We start from the raw sequence: 20465 nt of genomic DNA on the forward strand, positions 1-20465 counted from the left end.
GCAGCAAGGTGACACTGGACTGATAGTTGTCCATTTTTTTGTCCCCAAAGCTTCAGAATTTTAAATACCCTTTCCAATTTGATGAATGTGCTGCAAGTGATGTAACTGGGAGGAGGTTCCTAGATGGTTAAGGTCTTTACCTCTACTCACTGTTACATGGCAACGGTTACATATGGCTTGGCAAAGGTTGTCTGGATTTGGGTGGAAATAATTCCACACATGATAAGTGGATTTTTTGGTCCTTTGCCCAGGCATGGCAACAATGGGATTTTTCCCACCATGGGCAACAACTGTTGCCTGATTTACAGTTTTTACACAAACATCCTCGCTGAAAAGTATGGCTAATGCGCACTCACACACAGAAAAAATTGTTTTTATTTTTTTCACACTGGGGGTAAAGAGCACCCCTGAACGAGGCACAAGCCCCTTGATAAATGACACAGGCAGCACCCCTGTGCACCGACCTTGCTGATAAGTGTGGCTAATGTGCACACACACAGAAAAATAGTTTTAATTTTTATTTTTCACACTGGGGGTGAAGAGCACCCCTGAACGAGGCAGCAGCCCCTTGATACAGGCAGGACCCCTGTGCACCTACGTTGCTGATAATTGTTGCTAACATGCACACACAGGAATTTTTTCTTCTTTTTTTCACACTGGGGGTGAAGAGCACCCCTGAAGTAGGCAGCAGCACCTTAATAAATGACACAGGCAGCACCCCTGCGCACATACGTTGTTGATAAGTGTGGCTAACAGGCAAAAACAGATTTTTTTTTTATATATATATTTTTCACACTGGGGGTGAAGAGCACCCCTGAATCAGGCAGCAGCCCCTTGTTAAATGACAGATGCAGCAATCCTGCGCACCTACATTGCTGATAAGTGTGGCTAACGCGCACACACACGCAAAAAGAATAAATTCACACTGGGGGTGAAGAGCACCCCTGATGGACAGAGCACCCCCCCTGGACAACACAGTAGCACAGCCAGACAACCCCTATGGACAACAGTCAGCCCCTATGGACAGGACAACAGCCAACCAGCCCCTATGGACAGGACAACAGCCAGACAGCCCCTATGGACAACAGCCAGCCAGCCAGCCCCTATGTACAGGACTACAGGCAGCCCCAATAGACATTAAGCAGCCAGCCCCTGACAAGTGACAACAGTAGCCAGCCCCTATACACAGCAACCACAGCCCCCTCCTACCTCTTCACTCTCCACAGCAGGAATGAAAATGGCAGTGATCGCGGAACCTTTTATACAATCTGAAACCCACAAGAATCCGACAGCGGAATGATGACGTTTTGCCTCGTTTTGAGATCTGAGCCAGGCGGGAAAACCCAAAGTTCGGGTGAGTTCGGATCTCAGAGACATAATGTGCGTTGATGAGGTTAATATATCTCCCCCAATGATCCCTATGGCTACATGCATTTTCTGAAAAGTATCAGTGTGTTTTCATCAATAAGAAGATCTTACTAATTACTTTGTGGCTAATTTACATTTGGATATCAATCAGGTTTATGGCACGTCACTCAGATGTAGCAGTACACGTTCAGTTTAACTTGCGCTCATAGGTGTTGCTTTCACAATCGCTCAGAAATGCTTTTTCAAACGTAGGCAAGCATTGTCAATTTGTATTTATAATGAAAGCTGCGTCCTGCGGTATAGCTTCTCCGTATGTTGTATAAGGGAGGGAGACCGCGTACAGCTATAACCGGATTACCAAAGTACGGATGATTTAGAATCAATGTTCATACAGTACAGTGCACATTGAGAACTGCCTTCCGCGGCTGCAATGCCACCTCTGTGTGCTGTCTCGGGGACGAAGGCCACCTGCAACTATAATCAGCACACCGCACCTTAATATGAAAAGTCCATAGTCCCGTTATGGGTATATCACTGGTCTACTCACGTATCCTTTAGGTTTTTATAATGGCAATAGTCATTCCTCTAACATGTTTCGCTCCACAGGAGGCTTTTTCAAAGAAGAAAAACAATTGGAGCACGAATAGGTGCCTATGAAGATTCTGACACTGCACCTGGAACAATGGTACAGGGGAAGGGTGGGAAGTTCTTACTTTGCTGAGCAAACTAAAGGAGTGTTCGCCTTTCTGCAGACAGGTAAGTTGGAACATTTACATCATAGAAAACCGTATTATTTGCAGGTGCTTAGGGGGAGGTGCAAATGCTGATTGTGAATGCACAGCTGATGCAAATAGGTGCTGTCTTGTTGCACGGACATATATAATGCATCAGATCCAGGGCCGTAGAGAGCTGGCCTGGGCTCCATTACTATCTGAGGACATGGCCAAATTGCGGGAGGAGTGGCCACTCCCTCTTAGAAAAAAAAGGAAAAACTATTTTCACAGTGCTGCACGCTGAGAAGGAGGATGCTGTGAGCATCTCAGCAAGGCACAAATGTGAGGGGGTGTGTGATCAGTGCGATCGCTCCCCCCCCCCCACAGGCAGAGGAGACTGCTGCTGCTGCTCAGCGGCAGCAGTCTCCCCGGTTCCACTGTAGCCCAGCATACAGCAGCATGTGGGAGAGCCCTGACGGTTTGCGTCAATAAGCCTCACCTCCTTTGTGGTAAATTGCCGTGATTGTCTGAAATTTAGATAGGGGGCAGGCTAAATGACGCGACTCATGCAGAATCGAGTCAGTAAGCCCCGCTTCTTACACGGGGACCCGCAATTGCCGCGGAAATTCTCCCCATTCTGCCCACTTCACTAGGAAGTGGGCAGAATGCTGGAGAAGTGCCTACCCTTCTGGGGGTGCGGGGGGTTACCCAAAAAACCGGGAGCCTCCCGCAAAAACTGGGAGGGTAGGCCTGTATGCCCCTAGACCTAACCCTCCCTGCAGACTAAACCGAACCATCCCTTCCCACAGCCTAACCCTAACCCTCCACCTTGTGCCTAACCCTAAATCTAACCCTCTCCCTAACCGAAATACTAACTGCCGAGATGTCAGTGGTCGAGATGCTGGCACCGGGATTCTGATTCATGTTGGGATTCCGTCTGACTCGGATCTGAAATCGACGCAAAACGTCATCATCCCGATTTCCGGGTCTTGCGGGTTTTGGATCCTATATAAGGTACCCGCGTCGGCGCCATTTTCTCAATCGGCTGTGGACAGTGAAGAGGGAGGGTGGGAGTTAGGGCTGGCTGGGCTGTGTAGTGTAGTGTTGCAGTGTAGTGTAGTGTAGTGCAGTGTAGTGTTGTGCTGTGCTGCTGTTGTCCATAGGGGCTGTGTCCACTACTTCAAAGTCCATAGGGGCTGGCTGGACTGTGTTGTGCAGTCAGTTGTCCATAGGGGCCACTCCAAAGTCTTGTGCAGTGTCCCAGTCCTAAAGGGGTGCTGTAGTGTTGTCCACAGGGTGCTCTGTCCGTCAGGGGTGCTCCCCCCAAGTGCTAAAAAAAAATATATTTTTTCTGTGTTTGTGAATTGTGTGCGCAGTAGCCGCATGTGCATCAACAAAGTAGTGCCAAGCGTGCGCCTGTGTCCCATAAATAAAGGGCCAGCTGGATTGACCGCTAAAGGGTGCTGTAACCCCCAAAGGGCACTCCAAACAAAATAAAAAAATATATTTTTCTGTGTTTGTGAATTGTGTGCACTGTGGCTGCACGTGCATCAACGAAGGAGCAGCGCCAAGCGTGCGCCTGTGTCCCATAAGTAAAAGGCCGGCTGGCTTGTCCGTTAAAGGGTGCTGTAACCCCCAAAGGGCACTCCAAACAAAATAAAAATATATATTTTTTTGTGTTTGTGAATTGTGTGCACTGTGGCTGCACGTGCATCAACGAAGGAGCAGCGCCAAGCGTGCGCCTGTGTCCCATAAATAAAAGGCCGGCTGGCTTGTCCGTTAAAGGGTGCTGTAACCCCCAAAGGGCACTCCAAACAAAATAAAAATATATATTTTTCTGTGTTTGTGAATTGTGTGCACTGTGGCTGCACATGCATCAACGAAGGAGCAGCGCCAAGCGTGCGCCTGTGTCCCATAAGTAAAAGGTCGGCTGGCTTGTCCGTTAAAGGGTGCTGTAACCCCCAAAGGGCACTCCAAACAAAATTAAAAAATATATTTTTTTGTGTTTGTGAATTGTGTGCGCAGTAGCCGCACGTGCATCAACAAAGTAGTGCCAAGCGTGCGCCTGTGTCCCATAAATAAAGGGCCGGCTGGATTGACCGCTAAAGGGTGCTGTAACCCCCAAAGGGCACTCCAAACAAAATTAAAAAAAATTTCTGTGTTTGTGAATTGTGTGCACTGTGGCTGCACGTGCATCAACAAAGGAGCAGCGTCAAGCGTGCGCCTGTGTCCCATAAGTAAAGAGCCGGCTGGCTCATTTCTTAAAGGGTGGTGTAACCCACAAAGTGCACTAGTCTCCAACAAAAATAAAAAATTATTTTCTGTGTTTGTGTGCGCCTTAGCCGCTCGTGTATATCAATATAACATAAATGGAGGACCAAACTTTCTCCGATAAAAATAAAATAGGGATAACATGCCATCAACGTCATCTGCCAAGGCCGATGTCCAATGTCATATTAGAGGGCACATACAATCCCAAATGACAAAGTTCAGGAAAATGACCTTGAAAAAAACATTTAAATCATCTGAAGAGAAACGTAAACTTGCCAATATGCCATTTACGACACGGAGTGGCAAGGAATGGCTAAGGTCTTTCCCTATGTTCATGACTAGTAGTTCAGCTTCACATGACGATGGAAGCCCTCCTCCCACTAAAAAAATCAAACGAGTTAAGCTGGCAAAAGCACAGCGAAGAACTGTGCGTTCTAAGAAGATATCACAAATCCCCAAGGAGAGTCCAAGTGTGGTGGTGGTTGCGATGCCTGACCTTCCCAGCACTGGACGGGAAGAGGTGGCTCTTTCCACCATTTGCACGCCCCCTGCAAGTGCTGAAAGGAGCACCCACAGTCCACTTGCTGATATGCAAATTGAAGATGTCACTGTTGAAGTACAACAGGATGGGGATACTGGTGTAGCTGGCGCTGAGGAGGAAGTTAGCGAGGAGGATTCTGATGGTGATGTGGTTTGCCTAAATCAGGCTCCGGGGGAGACAGTTGTTGTCCGTGGGATGAAAAAGCCCATCACGGTCATGCCTGGGCAGAAGACCAAACATTCCACCTCTTTGGTCTGGCAATATTTCTATCCAAATCCGGACAACAACTGTCTTGCCATATGTACCATATGTAAAAGGTGGAAAAAGTATGGGTAGGGACGTTAACCACCTAGGAAAATCCTCCCTTATACGGCACCTGCAGCGCGTTCATAAAAAGTTACTGTCAAGTTCAGAAACTTTGGCTAAGACCGTAAGCAGTCCAGGGACACCTAAATCCCGTTGTCCTGTTGTATCCAAGCGCCTGCAAACCACACCGTCAACTCCCTCCTCGTCAATTTCCTCCTTAGGAAGGATCGGAAGTAGTCCTGCAGGCCATGTCACTGGCATGACTGACTCTCCTATCCGGGATTCCTCCGGAGGATCCTGCATTGCTACGCCTCCTGCTGCCACTGCTGCTGTTGCTGCTGCTGGGAGTCGTTCATCATCCCAGAGAGGAAGTAGGAACACCACTACTTTTACTAAACAATTGACCCTCCAACAGTCCTTAGCGAGGAGGATGAAGTACGACAGCAGTCATCCTGAAGCAAAACGTATAACTGAGGCCTTGACTGCTATGTTGGTGTTAGACGTGCGTCCGGTATCCGCCATTAGTGCAGTGGGATTTAGACAATTGATGGAGGTAGTGTGTCCCCGGTTCCAAATCCCGTCTAGATTCCACTTCACTAGGCAGGCGATACCAAGACTGTACAGAAACGTCAGAAAAAGTGTCCTCAGTGTCCTGAAAAATGCCGTTGTACCCAATGTCCACTTAACCACGGACATGTGGACAAGTGGAACAGGGCAGACTAAGGACTATATGACTGTGACAGCCCACTGGGTAGATGTATCACCTTACGCAGCAACAGCAGCAGCGTCACCAGTAGCAGCATCTCAGAAACGCCAGCTCGTTCCAAGGCAGGCTACGCTGTGTATCACCGGTTTCAGTAAGAGGCACACCGCCGACAACCTCTTAGAGAAACTGAGGGAAATCATCGCCCAGTGGCTTACCCCACTTAGACTCTCCTGGGGATTTGTGATATCTGACAACGCCACCAATATTGTGCAGGCATTACATCTGGGAAAATTCCAGCACGTCCCATGTTTTGCTCACACAATAAACTTGGTGGTGCAGAATTTTCTGAAAAGCGACAGGAATGTGCAGAGACGCTCTGGGTGGCCCGAAAAATTTCTGGCCACTTTCGCCATTCATTGACTGCGTGCCGAAGACTGGAGCACCAGCAAACACTCTTGAACCTGCCCCGCCATCACCTGAAGCAAGAGGTTGTGACGCGGTGGAACTCAACCCTCTATATGCTTCAGAGGATGGAGGAGCAGCAAAAGGCCATTCAAGCCTATACATCCACCTATGACATAGGCAAAGGAGGGGGTATGCACCTGACTCAAGCACAGTGGAGAATGATTTCCGTATTGCGCAAGGTTCTCCAGCCCTTCGAACTTGCCACACATGAAGTCAGTTCAGACACTGCCAGCTTGAGTCAGGTCATTCCCCTCATCAGGCTTTTGCAGAAGCAGCTGGAGAAAATGAAGGAGGAGCTAAGACAGAGCAATTCCGCTCGACATGTGGGACTTGTGGATGAAGCCCTTCTTTCGCTTTGCCAGGATTCCAGGGTGGTCAATCTGTTGAAATCAGACCACTACATTTTGGCCACCGTGCTCGATCCTAGGTTTAAAGCCTATGTGGTGTCTCTCTTTCCGGCCGACACAAGCCTGCAGAGATGCAAAGACCTGCTGGTAAAAACACTGTCAGCTGAAGCGGAACGTGACACGTCAACACCTCCTTCTTCATTTTCTCCTGCAACATGGGGCTGCCAGGAAAAAAACTTAGGTATCCTAAGCAACCCGCTGGCAGTGATGCAGGGCAGGTAGGACCAAGTTTGGACATCTGGTCCGGACTGAAGGACCTGGCAACAATTTCTGACATGTCTACTGTCACTGCATATGGTACTGTAACCATTGACAGAATGGTGGAGGATTACATCGGTGACAGCATCCAAGTAGGCATGTCAGACAGTCCGTACCTGTGCTGGCAGGAAAAAGAGGCAATTTGGAGGCCCCTGTACAAACTGGCTCTATTTTACCTGAGTTGCCCCCCCTCCAGTGTGTACTCCGAAAGAGTGTTTAGTGCAGCCGGAAACCTTGTCAGCAAAAGGCGTAGGAGGTTGCTTCCACAAAATGTGGAGAAGATGATGTTCATAAAAATGAATTACCAACTCTTCCAGGGAGATCAGCCTCCAGAACATACAGAGGGAACTGTGGTGGTGGATTCCAGCGGGGACGAGTTAATACTCTGTGAGGATGAGGATGTACACAACACTGAAGAGGGTGAGGATTCGGTGGATGAGGATGAGGATGACATCTTGCCTCCGTAGAACCAGTTTGTGCAGGGACAGATTAATTGCCAGCTTGTTTTGTGGGGGCCCAAACGAACCAATCATTTCAGCCACAGTCGTGTGGCAGACCCTGGCGCTGAAATGATTGGTTTGTTAAAGTGTGCATGTCCTGTTTATACAACATAAGGGTGGGTGGGAGGGCCCAAGGACAATTCCATCTTGCACCTCTTTTTTTTTTCTTTGAATTATGTACTGTTTGGGGCCTAGTTTTTCAAACTGCCATCCTGTCTGCCACTGCAGTGTCACTCCTAGATGGGCCACGTGTTTGTGCCGCCCACTCGTGTCGCTTAGCATAGTCATCCATCTACCTCGGTGCAACCTTTTGGACATAAAAACACTATTGTGAGGTGTGAGGTGTTCAGAATAGACTGGAAATGAGTGGAAATTAAGGTTTTTGAGGTTAATAATAGCATAGGAGCAGAAAAATCAACACATTCTGTGATTTTAGCTGTTTTTATGCTTTTTTAAAAAAAAATACAGATCCAAAACACAAAACCCAGAACCCAAAACACCGAAGGGTGGTTTTGGCAAAACCAATCCAGATCCAAAACACGAACAAAGATCCAGATCCAAAACCAAAACACAAAACACGAAAAGTGGCCGGTGCACACCCCTAATAGCAACCAATCAGATTCTAACTATTATCTTCTAGAAGGTCCTAGTTAAATGTTAAGTAGAATCTGTTTGGTTGCTATGGGCAACATCACTTTTAAAACTCACTTCTAAAAACTCTAACTTTAGTAAATTTACCCCTAGGAGTATGTATTGTGAGTTGTCAAAAATAAACAAATACACAAAGTTTCCCTAGACTTTATCCCCTAATAAGTCAGACGTGTTACATACAGCTTTATATGTGTATCCAACATAGTAAATACCTCACTGCTTCTGTTCATTATGGCATTATGGGGGTTCCATTCTTTAATAAAAAAAATCCCAGCCCTCATCAAGCAGCAAAGGTTACACAGTCCAGGGCAGCAGGCACTGCCTCACTCTGATGCATGCCTCCCATGAGGCTGCTCCACTGGTCAGAAAAGCATGTGATGAGCTCCACCAATCAGAGCTCAGCACATGCCTCTCTGACCGATTGTGCTAAGTCTCATGAGATTTATGGCCCAGATACATCAGTGACATATTGTCGCAATTCACCAATCCCCAGGCACCTGGGTCGGGGCATTGGGGAAATCCAACATGTTGATTTTTTCGGTCTTAACCACAAAATGATCAGTATCTGCAAAACTGTGGATTTTTAGCCTGCAGAATCTCCCTGATTACCCGATGAAGTACCAATTGGCGGTTTTGATAACCGATCAGATCGGCGTTGGGGAATTGCAGCTTATATATATGGCCCTCAGTCTTTAATCAGCTCCCAGCAATGCACTGCACTCAGTGTGGCATGATGCATTGAATGGCACCACTCTCAAATATTGGGAGGGGGGGGCAAGTTGTGATTCCCAACCCCCAATTCATGCACCAATAGGTCTGTGGCTTTTATAGGCCAGGAGAAAGATCTACTTAATATTTTGAGTTACTTTGACTGAAAGATAAATGCTTTGGTGATGCAGTAAAAGATATCAGAAATTCAAAAGGCTGCTATAATAATGGGACAGATGAATGATTTAACCATGCCACAACTAACTTGCCATAATTATCACTATCAATTTTATCTCTCTCCCACCTTTGATAAATACCCCCCTACTATATCACTATTGCTGAAAAAATATTTGTATTAAACCTAGTAACGGCTGATGTTTTGCCCAGTGTATGTGATCATTAACCATAACATATAACACTTCAAACTTATCTAATAATAAAGACACGGAGACAGTAATGGATTTAAAAAACAGGTCAGCTATTTATTTAAGAAAGTTAATTTAATTATTTAAATATTTTAAATATTGTATGGTGGCTGGAAGGACGGCACTTACACAGAGCAGCCCAACAATGCAAACTCAACAACAAAACACGGCATTGCGGGCGTATATCCGCCCTATGGATGTCAAACCCTGCACTTGGGTATTAATCATAGACCTTCTAACACACACAAAACCATCCTTAGATGGCTGTACTGCCCCCGTAGAGGTGGTACAGTACTTCTCAACTTAATAGAAGGTAAGCACACCCAATGCACACACACTACACCCGGGCTGATGATAAGCCGTACTTCTCGCCAAAGCAAGGATCTACATAAGAGAACCGCAGCCCGCCACCATACGCACTAGACCACCTGACTTATACCATCAAACAAACTCCCAACAAACAAAACTAAACCAGCCTCCGTTAGATGCACCCCATCAGGCCTATAGAGATGTTTATCACGAAACCTGATTAAAGGATGTTGGATCACAAAACCTCCCTGTGACAGCAGAAACTTCCCTACAGCAGCATTGATTTTCTTACGAGCCTCGTCCAAAGCTTTTGGAGAACGAGCACCACGCCACTGTAGCCTAGGGATGATGCAGGACCAAATCACTTTACAGAAAGGCCAAGCACCCATAATGAGGAGGAGGTCGGACACTATGTCAAGCCTTAAATCAAGGGAAATCCTGGAACCAATGTCGTTTCCACCCAGATGTATAACCAGCACTTTGGGGACACCAAACTGCCGTACTGCGGCCATCAATCTTGTCTTAAGAGACCCCCAACGCAGACCCCTAAACCCTAAGCAGCGAATCCTCGCGGACTCAGGCTGTAACAGCTGGACGCTGACATGGGAGGCCCTAGCGGCCCAAAAAACAAATGAATGGCCCACGATCCAAACATCCCTAACATCAAATATCGGACCTATAAGGGGCAGGAAAGGAATGTAAATAGAATTAGTAAATGAAAACAGAGTAACAGGAGAGAGACAGACAGGACGTAAAACAAATATTTTAGCAGCCGTAAGAAACCGACTATAACTAGATTGGGAACTTAAGCACAATTAAGGTTTAGTTTGAAGAGACTAATCAAAATAACAAACTTTACTTAAATTTACAGTAACTAATTTTATAACGATTTTAAATTTGGCTGCCTAATAACACGTAGAACAAACAAGTTTAAGTTTAGAATCTAAATTAGCATTGGACAACAATAGAGAACGATAGGGGAAAACCAGGGAGGGAAGGGGAGAGGGGAGGGGGGGGGTGGAAACAGGAAAAAACAAAGCAACTCGACGAGAGGTAAACCAAAAACCTGCTGAGGGACTGTATGTTTGGCCGAATTAGTCCGTCTAGCAAGGTAAAATAAAATCCCTCAAGACCCCCACTTGTTTAAAGCAACAAGTGGCAAGTATTACCCGAGTAGGATGGACAGGGGAGACATAACAAGACAAACATAACAAACATGAAGAAAAGTCGAACGAAGACATGAGACATAGGCAGACATAACATCAACAGAAAACGCAACAGCAATTTAATCAGCGACCGCCGGCCTAACATAACGCTTATAGCAAGCCGATTTCCAACGCCCTAGAGCCATGATCTGCGGAACCGACAAGCCAGCCGCGGCGGCCGATGTAGCTGCGCCAATTCTAAAGGAATGGGTACCGAAATCTCCGGGGGAGAGGCCAATGTGAACCAAACAGTGTCTAAAAATGAACTGAAACTGATACTTAGTAAGAGGCGAACCGTCAGCATGAAGCAACCATGCGCCGCCAACTACAGGCCGTAATGGCACGAAAAGCTTAGCCAAATGTACCGGGCAAACACGGTGATCCACGCAGGACTTAAGGGAGACCCAACGACCGCGACCCAGTTGATCAGTTTTAGATCGCGGTATTTTGCACAACAAAGCCCCCTCCCCAATACTGATATCGGAACGGGACATGGGCGAAAGCGCTAATCTAGAAGGGGCAACAAGCTCCAAAATACGGAAGGCACCATGAAATGCCATAGAAAAAGCCAAACAAAAAAGATTAGCCTCGAAAGGAGAAATCACCACATGAGGAACCGCAGCTAGCAACTTAATCAAAAGGGGAATATCAATCGGTCTTCGCTTATCAACCGGCCGAGGCGAGGCGCGAGCCCAACCCTTAAGGGCCTTGATAACTGCAAAGCTCTTCATAAGGTCTGTGCGCCCTTTCAGCCTGGAATAAAAGGAAATGCCAGCCAGCATGCGCGAAACTACCGCGCGGGACCGACCAGAGACATACATGCTCCAAACAAAAGAAAGCATTGAGCACTGCGCGCTCTCACCTTGGCTTCCGCGATGACGTAGGTAACTTTCCCATTCGGACCAAGCCTTCTGATAGGCCCGCAATGTAGTTGGGGCAAGGGATTGCTCCGCTAGACCCTCCATGCCGACTCGATACCTGCCAAACATATGGGGGGCAAGGCTCACCAACTAAACAAGCCTCCGGAGCAAGCGACCTAAACCGATCCCACTGAAAACGGGAGAGCGCGTCAGCAATGTTATTGTCCAAGCCTGAAATGTGACGTGCCTTAAACAAAATGTTAAATTGCAAACAACGCAGCACATGTGCGAAAGCAAGCGCAAAGCAGGCAAGGAAGAAGCGCGCTGTCCATTAACAGCGTGAACAACGCCTAGGTTGTCGCATCTAAAAACAATGTTCGTATCGCGCAACTCAGTAGCCCACAGTTCCAGCGCCACCATAATGGGAAACAATTCCAGAAGGATTAGATCTTTAGTTAAACCCCTGGAAAACCACTCCGCAGGCCAGGGGGCAGCGCACCATGACCCACGGAGGTAACACCCAAAACCCGACGAGCCGGCCGCGTCCGTGAACAACTGCAACTGACCGCTGGGAACAGGAGGAGGCAGCCACAGGAGAACACCATTAAAGTCGGCTAAAAACGAGAGCCAAATAGCTAGATCCCTTTTTATTTCGGCTTTATTTGCGAATAAAATGGTGCGCCCGGCGGACACCTGCAGTGGCTCGCTGTAGTTTCCTAGAAAATACCCTACCCATGGGGATCACCCGGCAAGAGAAATTGAGCAAACCCAGGAGAGACTGAGCTTGCCGCAATGTCACCTTACCCGCAGCCAGGCAACCCTGAATGGCATGCTTCAATTTGAGAAGTTTCTCAGCTGGAAGCCTGCAGCAGCCATCCAAGGTATCAATTTCAATGCCCAGATAGGACAGCCGGGAGACGGGGCCCAAGGTTTTATCGCTGGCAATAGGAACCCCAAAAAAGGAAAAAAGTGCCTGAATGGACTCTAACAAAAAACGGCAACGGGGGGAATCAGCAGGGCCGACGCACAGGAAGTCATCCAGGTAATGGGCCACGCCCTGACCGCCGGTACCAGCCTCGACGCACCAATGCAGAAAGGTACTAAACCTTTCGAAATAGGCACAGGACACGGAACACCCCATAGGCAAGCACTTGTCTATGTAGTATCCGTCGTCCAAACGAAAACCCATGTACCTGAACGAGTCCGGGTGCAAGGGCAACAAGCAAAAAGCCGATTCCACATCCACCTTTCCCATCAAAGTGCCGGGTCCGTGAGCCCTGACTAGCTCTAGCGCCTCATCAAAAGACTGATAAGAGACCGAGCACAACTCCTGCGGAATGGCGTCATTAACTGATCGGCCAGATGGGAAAGATAGGTGCTGAATGAGCCTAAAAGTACCGGGCGTCTTCTTAGGGACCACCCCAACAGGGGACAGCACCAAGTCAGCTAAAGGGGGCACAATAAAAGGACCAATGATGCGACCAAGCCGCACCTCCTTAAGGACTTTTTCCCTAACGATGTACGGCAGCTCTATAGCAGATCGAAGGTTCCTTGGAGAACCCGTAGGCACCACTGAAGCTACCGGCAAACGAAAACCAAACTGAAAGCCATCACTTAAAAACTACGCCGCAACTGTGTCAGGGTACCAAGCGAGCCATTTTGCCATGGCGTCAAGGTTCACAGGGGAGAAAGCTTTAACTAGCAGGCCCGGGGCCGGCAGGCTTTCTGGGATCTGGGGAAGCGATAGATTTCGAGCAGCCAGAAGCTGGGTGGGCATCGCCGCATTTGCTACAGAGGTGGTAAAAACGACACCGCTGACCAAATGAACACTGTGTCGAGTTAAATGCGAAGCACTTACCCTTACTAAGGTTGTTTGGGCCTGACCGGCTAGCGCCGAACTTTCTCCGTTGGCCAACTGCAGCCGGAGAAGATTTGGCACCCTGAGTGACATCGAGCCAGACCTCGACATCCTTGCAGCCAAAATCAATAATGTGCAGCCGGTCCTGCTTACGACGAAATTCTTCGTCGTAAACGCGCCAAGCAGTCCCTCGGCCTGACCTCTGCATATTATGAATTAGATGAAAGTACCTAATGATATTGGGGTGTTCTGCAGGGCGGGTTTCCAAATAGCATGCCGAGAAGACGAATATTCCAGCCTGCCAATTAGAATACGTCTGGAAGGCGTCCAAACCAATACCGCCTTTACGCTTGGCGGCTCGCAACTCCTTGCGCATGGTATCTGTAAGGGCGAATACGTCCACATAACGACCCTTCCTTATCCTGTCTTTAACGCACGGACGGAGACCCCGCAGAACCGCAGTGTTTGCGCAACGCACCACCCCGGCGTCAGCACTATCCGCGGGCGCCTTGTCATCACGCGGGGCGTGGCGCTTATGGCGAGTCTTATGCAAGCGCCTGTCAGCCTCAATCCTAGCGAACTTAGCCGCACGCTTACGCGCCTTGCGAGCTTTCTGGGAGGGGCTATTATCACTGGAGTCATCAGAGGTAGAATAACTTACGTCACTAAATGTAGAATAGGAACTGGCCGAACACTCACCAACCGTCCCAGCTATAGGATCAGCACGGCTACCGGATTGATGCGAACCAGAAGCCGCCTTGTCACCAGCTTCCCAGGAGGGGTCCATGGAACCTGTAATAGATGTTGAAAGGCCATCCGGAGCCAGGGAAGGCTGTGGGACCCCAACTGACGGAAGACCACCATTAGGACCCGCACCTGAAGCGCTGTCAGGCATACGTACGTCTGAAACGCAATTTATCTGCGACGCGGCTGGAGCAACGGGGGGCGCAACAGGGGTGCTTGGCCATGCTTGCGCAGTAGCAGGCATCAAGGCCGCAAACATTGGCGCCAAGGTGGTGGCCATATTAACAAAAAGCCCCATAATAGCAGTGGGGTCAAATGCCTGCTGGCCAGCTGATGGCAGGGGGGAGGGAGCAGAGGGCCAGGAATAGCGGCAGGCAAAGAGGCCATAGCAGCAGCCCCAGGCAGTACCAGTGGGGCTGCAGCATTAACGGACCTAAGCCCCGCCCCCCGCCGAGTCCCAAGATGGCGGCCGCTAACAGCGGAGGCAGCGTCATCCACGCCACCTCCGCTAGCAGCCTGGGACCGTCCGGCAGCACGGGGGGAGGGTGTACGCGAGGAGGCACAGCTCCCACTCGCAGAGCGCCGGGTGCGGCGCCGGCTAACTCCCGCACTGCGGGCGCGGCAGAGTGAGCCCCGCGACGCCCGCCATCTGGCGGGAGTAGAGGAAGGGCTCACAAGAGCGGAGGTGGCCAGGGCATCAGCCGCTGGAGCGGGAGAGAAGCGGGCAGGAGGGTGAGTAGAGCGGCGGGGGCGGTCCATGGAGCAGCTGGCCCAGCAGGTGACACGGGGAAGCTGCACAGGGTAGCAGGCACAGCCTCAGGGACACAGGGAGAGAAGAGCAGGTAGAGGAGCTATAGGAAGAGAGGGACAGAGACAGCACAAAGGGAAACAGGGATTAAAAACTAAGATAAAGTGGAAAAAAGAAAAGTATAGAAAAGAAAAGTCTGCTTGTGCACACTGTACCTGACCCAAATGAAACAGGAAAGAGGCCACAGGCTTGCAAGCCTGGCCTTATAAAAGCTCTGTCCCACTCCGCCCAATAATGATTTAATAGGCTGTAACCTAACCCCATGATCACTACCCCAGGCAAAAGCCCAGCCTCCTGGTTTAAGACACTCTTGTCTTATTCAAGCCCTCCGTTATTCTTCTCAGGAGTGAATTTTTGATCACAGAAGCCTCCTGCAACACATTACATCTAGTACCCATAGAAAAGTAACTACAAAAAGTGAAAGATGGATAGGTTATTGACGAGCATGAAATAGCTTTATCACATTTTATACAGGCGCCTATCCTAACACCAGCTGAAATAGACCCTCAGCTTAAAGACTCTAATGAAACATCAATGCCTTTAACTGAGGATAACAATTCCTGTCACAGGATAAGGTTGCAATCCTGCAGCTAGAGCAGAAATCACAGAAACAATTGAGGTAGTGCCTGATAGAAATGGACTCCTGGATAATACTGACACAGAAGAGATTGAGGGGGATAAATTTAGGGAACATGTAGGAATACCATTATCTTCTGATACTGTGCTGAGGGGAAAAAAAAGACAGATGTCATAATATAGTTACAATAGACAGTGTTCTGGTGATATTGGTGACGGTGACAACAGCATGGAAGCACAGAGATGCTGAGGGCGTCACGGATTTAGGATTCTATTGGTCCAGTCTGGAATCGGAGTCTTATATATTCAGGGGCCAATACCCTGAGACTGCTCTGATGAAAGACCTGGAGCGCGCTTAGGAACTCAGGCACTGAAGGACCAGGATTGGAAATACCGGCTTGCTGATCGCTCTGGTGCACCAGCCTGTACTCTGCACACTGACCACAGCGCTGGAACCAGCACCACTTACACAGAACCAGCCCTAGACGGTAATAAATAGCACAGGGAAACCCATATTCAGCCATCAAGAGAGAATAACCACTAACCTGAATAGACCCCCGGTGAGGCGGCTGGTATACTGCAGAATATCGAAAGATATGCTGGGGCACAAGGTCCATGTAGCACAGGCGTCGGGACCAGAGGGACAAAGGCGGGCTCCACAGGAGTAGAGACTGGCGATGTTCACAACAGCAGTTGGTAATAACCCATAGATGTAATGGTAGAACTGGGGACGCTGGACATAGGTGAATACCGCGGCACCTGGATGCAGCAGCAGATGGAGTATGCCGGCGGATGAATGCAGATATTGAAGTCCATGGGAGATTCAGGTAACAAAGTCCACTGGAGACACAGGAGACAGCAGATACTGAGGCCTGGAGCCTACACCGATCCCTGGAGGAATGAAGTTGTTCTGGCAATGCTTCAGCTCCAGGTGCAGGTTTAAATATGAAGTGGTTCAGAGTCATTGGTCTAAAAGACCAGGTGAGCACTCAGGTGAATCAGCTGATTTGTTTACCTTGGGAAAGCAGAAATGTATGATTGTCTGAGCATACAGGAAATGCTAAGACCCTGATTTGCGACAGATGGAGAAGGGGAGGGTACCTGGTCTGGGCCTCTGTTGGGGGTCGGTCTTTCCAGGGAGGCATAATTTACTAAGATGGCACTGCCACACATGGTACCTGGTGGGTGTGACCACACAGTGTCAGATTAAGGGGGGGGCTCAAGTTACCCCAGCCCCCCTCTTTCAGGGCCTCCCCTACTACTTTAATCAGCTGCAGTGCAGCATAGAACTGTACTGGCAGCTGTAGAGCAGGCGAGAGGTGTAGTCCGGGCTGGGGGCTGGGCTACGTGTCACTGTACATTCATTACCTGCAGCATGGGAGAGAGGAGGGGAGGAGACCTATCTAGCAGTGGCAGCCAGCTTATAATAGTAAGAGAGCTCAGGGAAGGGGCACTCTATGTACTGTGTGTATGTATGTAACTATGCATGTATGTGTGTGACTATGAATGTGTATTGTGTATAGATGTGACTAGTATGTGTATACAGGGCTGCCATCAGAAATTGTGGGGCCCGGGACTGACTTCAATAGGCAGGCCCCCCCTTCCCACATAATGCAGCCTCACACCTCTCCTTGTGGTGCAATATAGCGATGTGCAAAGTTGTACGCACTTCAAGATGCACATGCAGCATATGTGCAAATGATATGCCTCCACAAACATACACATACAGGGGTATTCAATATGGGTGCGATAACATCGTTTTTGCGTTAATATTTTGCGGTATGACGTCATTATCGCAGGTTTTAGTTTTACACCGTATTCAATTTCAAAGACTTTTTGCAGTTTTGAAAAGTCTTTGATAAAAAACGGGGATAAGTTTTCACCATTGAATAGGTGTCGAAAAAAAGTGAGGAATTGGGGTTTAGGGGTGCAGGCTTAAAAAAAATAGCCTGCACTCCTGGGACTGACATTTAAAAAAGAACTGTGTCAAAAAAAGTTTTTAAAAAAAATAGGGACACCCCAAAAAAATAATTAAAAAATTGGGGTGAAAAAAAAAAATGGGAAAAATTGTTTAACAATAGGGAAATAGGTTCAGGGCTATTCTGCAAGTATGCGGCAGATGTTTTCTAGAATAGAAATATAGCGGCAGGTGTACAAATGCAGAATTTTTAAAAACTTACTTTAGGGACATAAAAATATGCTAGTACCCATTTTCATGTACCCCAAATGTGATGGGACCACTTAAAAAAACGAAAAAAATAACCTAAGTGCTCTTCAGCATCACTTCTTCAATGTCGGGAAAAAAACACCTGCTGCGGCTATTTAAATCCCCAACTTTCAATTAAAGGCTAAAACGGGGGTACCCATAGTGATCCCCCATGTTTTTACTACTTACAATTTTTTTAAGGAAAAATTCGTAACTTTACGCAAATCCAACTTCGGAGTTTCCCGTTTTCGTTAATTTTATATTGAATACGGGTATAAGCGGGAGCGCACCCGATACTTTAACGCAGGTAAAAACTTCGATATGAAACATTAACTTCGACAGTGAAGTTAACGTTTCATATTGAATACCCCTCGTAGCGTGATATACAGGAACAGCGCTATTTTAGCGTTATACAGTAATTTCTAGATTAAAAGTGACAATTAATTTTAAAGGAAAACCAGGTTGGATGCTCCAGTGTCTGCAAATAGAATGCATTGGGGCCCATATATGTTCAGTAGCAAGCTGCTGAAATGTATTTGGTGATACAGGTATTTGGTGCTCTGGAAAGACATGAACAAAACTTCTGCCAGTATGTAGGAAAGCAGGGACAGCCCTGCACACTAAAGTGAAAGCTGAAAAGGAATAATCGAGGGATTGCTGCACAGGAGGAATATCTATAAGACAGGCTGTTGGTAGATGTATATTGTTTCTAATAGGTCTATGTGAGTAATAAAGTTATGTTCTGTCTCTCCAGCACGCTGTTTCAGCCTCGTTCTACCTATGAATCTACTTACCCATATTCTTCTGTGCTAGACTGCTGCTCCTCAGGTCATGCCGCGGCTCCACTTTCTCCTTCAGTGGCGCCCGGTGACGTCATCACGTCAAGCGCGCCAACTAAACTTTATTGTACATCTGCAGAGGGGAGCAGGGACAGATCTCTTTGACAGCAGGCTCCTTTCACCTCGACGGCCAGGCAGTAGCGGCTCGGGAAGACGGGGGGACCCTTTGGGCGAGAGGTAGGAGCGGGCCGGGCCCCCCTTTTCTATTGAAGTGACTGGGTCCGGGACAGTAGTCCCGACTGTCCCCCCCCCGATGGCGGCCATGTGTGTATCATACCTCCCAACGGGACAGTCCCACTATTCAGAGACTGTCCGGCTGTCCCACCTGCGGACGCAGTGTCCCGCGATGGGGGTAAGTTGAGAGAGAGCAGAGCAGCGGTTTAATAGAAACCGTGCACATGCGCAAGGCATCACTTTGCTGCAAGGGGAGAGCCTGGGAGCAGCCCAGCAACTCTGGGAATGCTGGGCTTGCCCCTGAGTGATGTAACGATAGGCGTGCCATTAGATAACGCCCCCTTTACAGATAGACCATGCCCCCTTTTTGGGGACACGCGCGCCTTTGGTGTGCAGATGTCCAGGCTGCTGAATCGCCAATGTTGGGAGGTATGGTATGTTTGTGACTGTATGTGTATATGTGTATTAGTGTTAGGGATGAGCGGGTTCGGACGCCCCGAGCCCCCCCGATCCAAGTCGTATCCGGGTCAGGCTCGACTTTTCCCGCCTGACTCGGATCTGAAATCGAGGCAAAACGTCATCATCCTGCCTTCCGGATCTCGCGGGTTTTGGATTCTATTAAAGGTCCCCGCGTTGGCGCCATTTCTCACTCCGGCTGTGGACAGTGAAGAGGGAGGGTGGGAGCTAGGGCTGGCTGGGCTGTGCTGTGCTGCTGTTGTCCATAGGGGCTGTGACCACTCAGTCCATAGGGGCTGACTGGGCTGTGTTGTGCTGCTGTTGTCCATAGGGGCTGGCTGGGCTGTGTTGTGCTGCTGTCATAGGGGCTGGCTGGGCTGTGTTGTGCAGTCAGTTGCCCATAGGGGCTGTGTCAACTCCAAAGTCTATAGGGGCTGGCTGGACTGTGTTGTGCAGTGTCCCATAAAGGCTGTAGTCCTAGAGGGGTGCTGTAGTGTTGTCCAGGGGGTAATCTGTGCATCAGGGGTTCTCCCCCAAAGTGCACTCCAAAAAAAAAATTTTTTCTGTTTGTGAATTGTGTGCGCAGTAGCCGCACGTGCATCAACAAGGTAACGCCAAGCGTGCGCCTGTGTCCCATAAGTAAAGGGCCGGCTGGCTTGACCGTTAAAGGGTGCTGTAACCCCCAAAGTACACTCCAAACAAAATAAAAAAATATTTTCTGTGTTTGTGAATTGTGTGCACTGTGGCTGCACGTGCATCAACAAAGGAGCAGCGCCAAGCGTGCGCCTGTGTCCCATAAGTAAAGGGCCATCTGGCTTGTCCGTTAAAGGGTGGAGTAACCCCCAAAGTGCACTCCAAACAAAATAAAAATATATTTTCTGTGTTTGTGAATTGTGTGCACTGTGGCTGCACGTGCATCAACAAAGGAGCAGCGCCAAGCGTGCGCCTGTGTCCCATAAGTCTGTTGAAGAGTGGTGTAACCCCAAAAGTGCACGCCACAAAAAATAAACAAATCTTTTTTTTTTGTGTTTTTGTGTGCGAAATGTATGCGCAGTAGCCGCAAGTGCATCAACACAGCAGCAGCGCCAAGCATGCGCCTGTGTCATAAGTC

The 20465-nt window shown here is 48.5% G+C and overlaps 2 protein-coding genes and 1 pseudogene across 3 annotated transcripts; all 3 read right to left on the bottom strand.

The window, feature by feature from the left end:
* Positions 1 to 9351: 9351 nt before the first annotated feature.
* On the bottom strand, positions 9352 to 11730 carry LOC148540900 (uncharacterized). The gene is made up of 2 exons (XM_088474106.1): positions 11696 to 11730; positions 9352 to 10432 (listed from the first exon to the last, which is right to left on the bottom strand). The coding sequence occupies exons 1-2, from the start codon at positions 11728 to 11730 to the stop codon at positions 9739 to 9741; spliced, it is 729 nt and encodes a 242-aa protein (XP_088330232.1). The 3' UTR covers positions 9352 to 9738.
* On the bottom strand, positions 10338 to 13313 carry LOC148540901 (uncharacterized; annotated as a pseudogene).
* Positions 13230 to 18743, bottom strand: LOC148540902 (uncharacterized). Of its 2 annotated transcripts, none has more exons than XM_088474556.1 (2): positions 18680 to 18743; positions 13230 to 16694 (listed from the first exon to the last, which is right to left on the bottom strand). In XM_088474556.1, exon 2 carries the CDS (start codon positions 14591 to 14593, stop codon positions 13388 to 13390), a length of 1206 nt encoding a protein of 401 aa, XP_088330682.1. In that variant the 5' UTR covers positions 14594 to 16694; positions 18680 to 18743; the 3' UTR covers positions 13230 to 13387. The 2 variants fall into 2 exon arrangements, with proteins under 2 accessions (XP_088330682.1, XP_088330691.1); XM_088474565.1 differs by lacking the exon at positions 18680 to 18743 and adding an exon at positions 16781 to 17407.
* Between the last annotated feature and the right edge of the window lie 1722 nt (positions 18744 to 20465).

The sequence above is a fragment of the Taudactylus pleione genome, unplaced genomic scaffold (genome assembly GCF_031769625.1).
Source record: "Taudactylus pleione unplaced genomic scaffold, aTauple2 ptg000016l, whole genome shotgun sequence".
Classification (NCBI taxonomy): Eukaryota; Metazoa; Chordata; class Amphibia; order Anura; family Myobatrachidae; genus Taudactylus; species Taudactylus pleione.

Excerpts from the sequence above, each read along its gene's own strand:
- LOC148540900 (XM_088474106.1), bottom strand. The coding sequence starts at position 11,730 with ATGGGAAAGTTACCTACGTCATCGCGGAAGCCAAG. Across the intron at positions 10,433-11,695 it reads ACGTCATCGCGGAAGCCAAG|TTCCCAATCTAGTTATAGTC; the intron begins GTGAGAGCGCGC and ends ATTGTGCTTAAG.
- LOC148540902 (XM_088474556.1), bottom strand. The coding sequence starts at position 14,593 with ATGGGGCTTTTTGTTAATATGGCCACCACCTTGGCGCCAATGTTTGCG.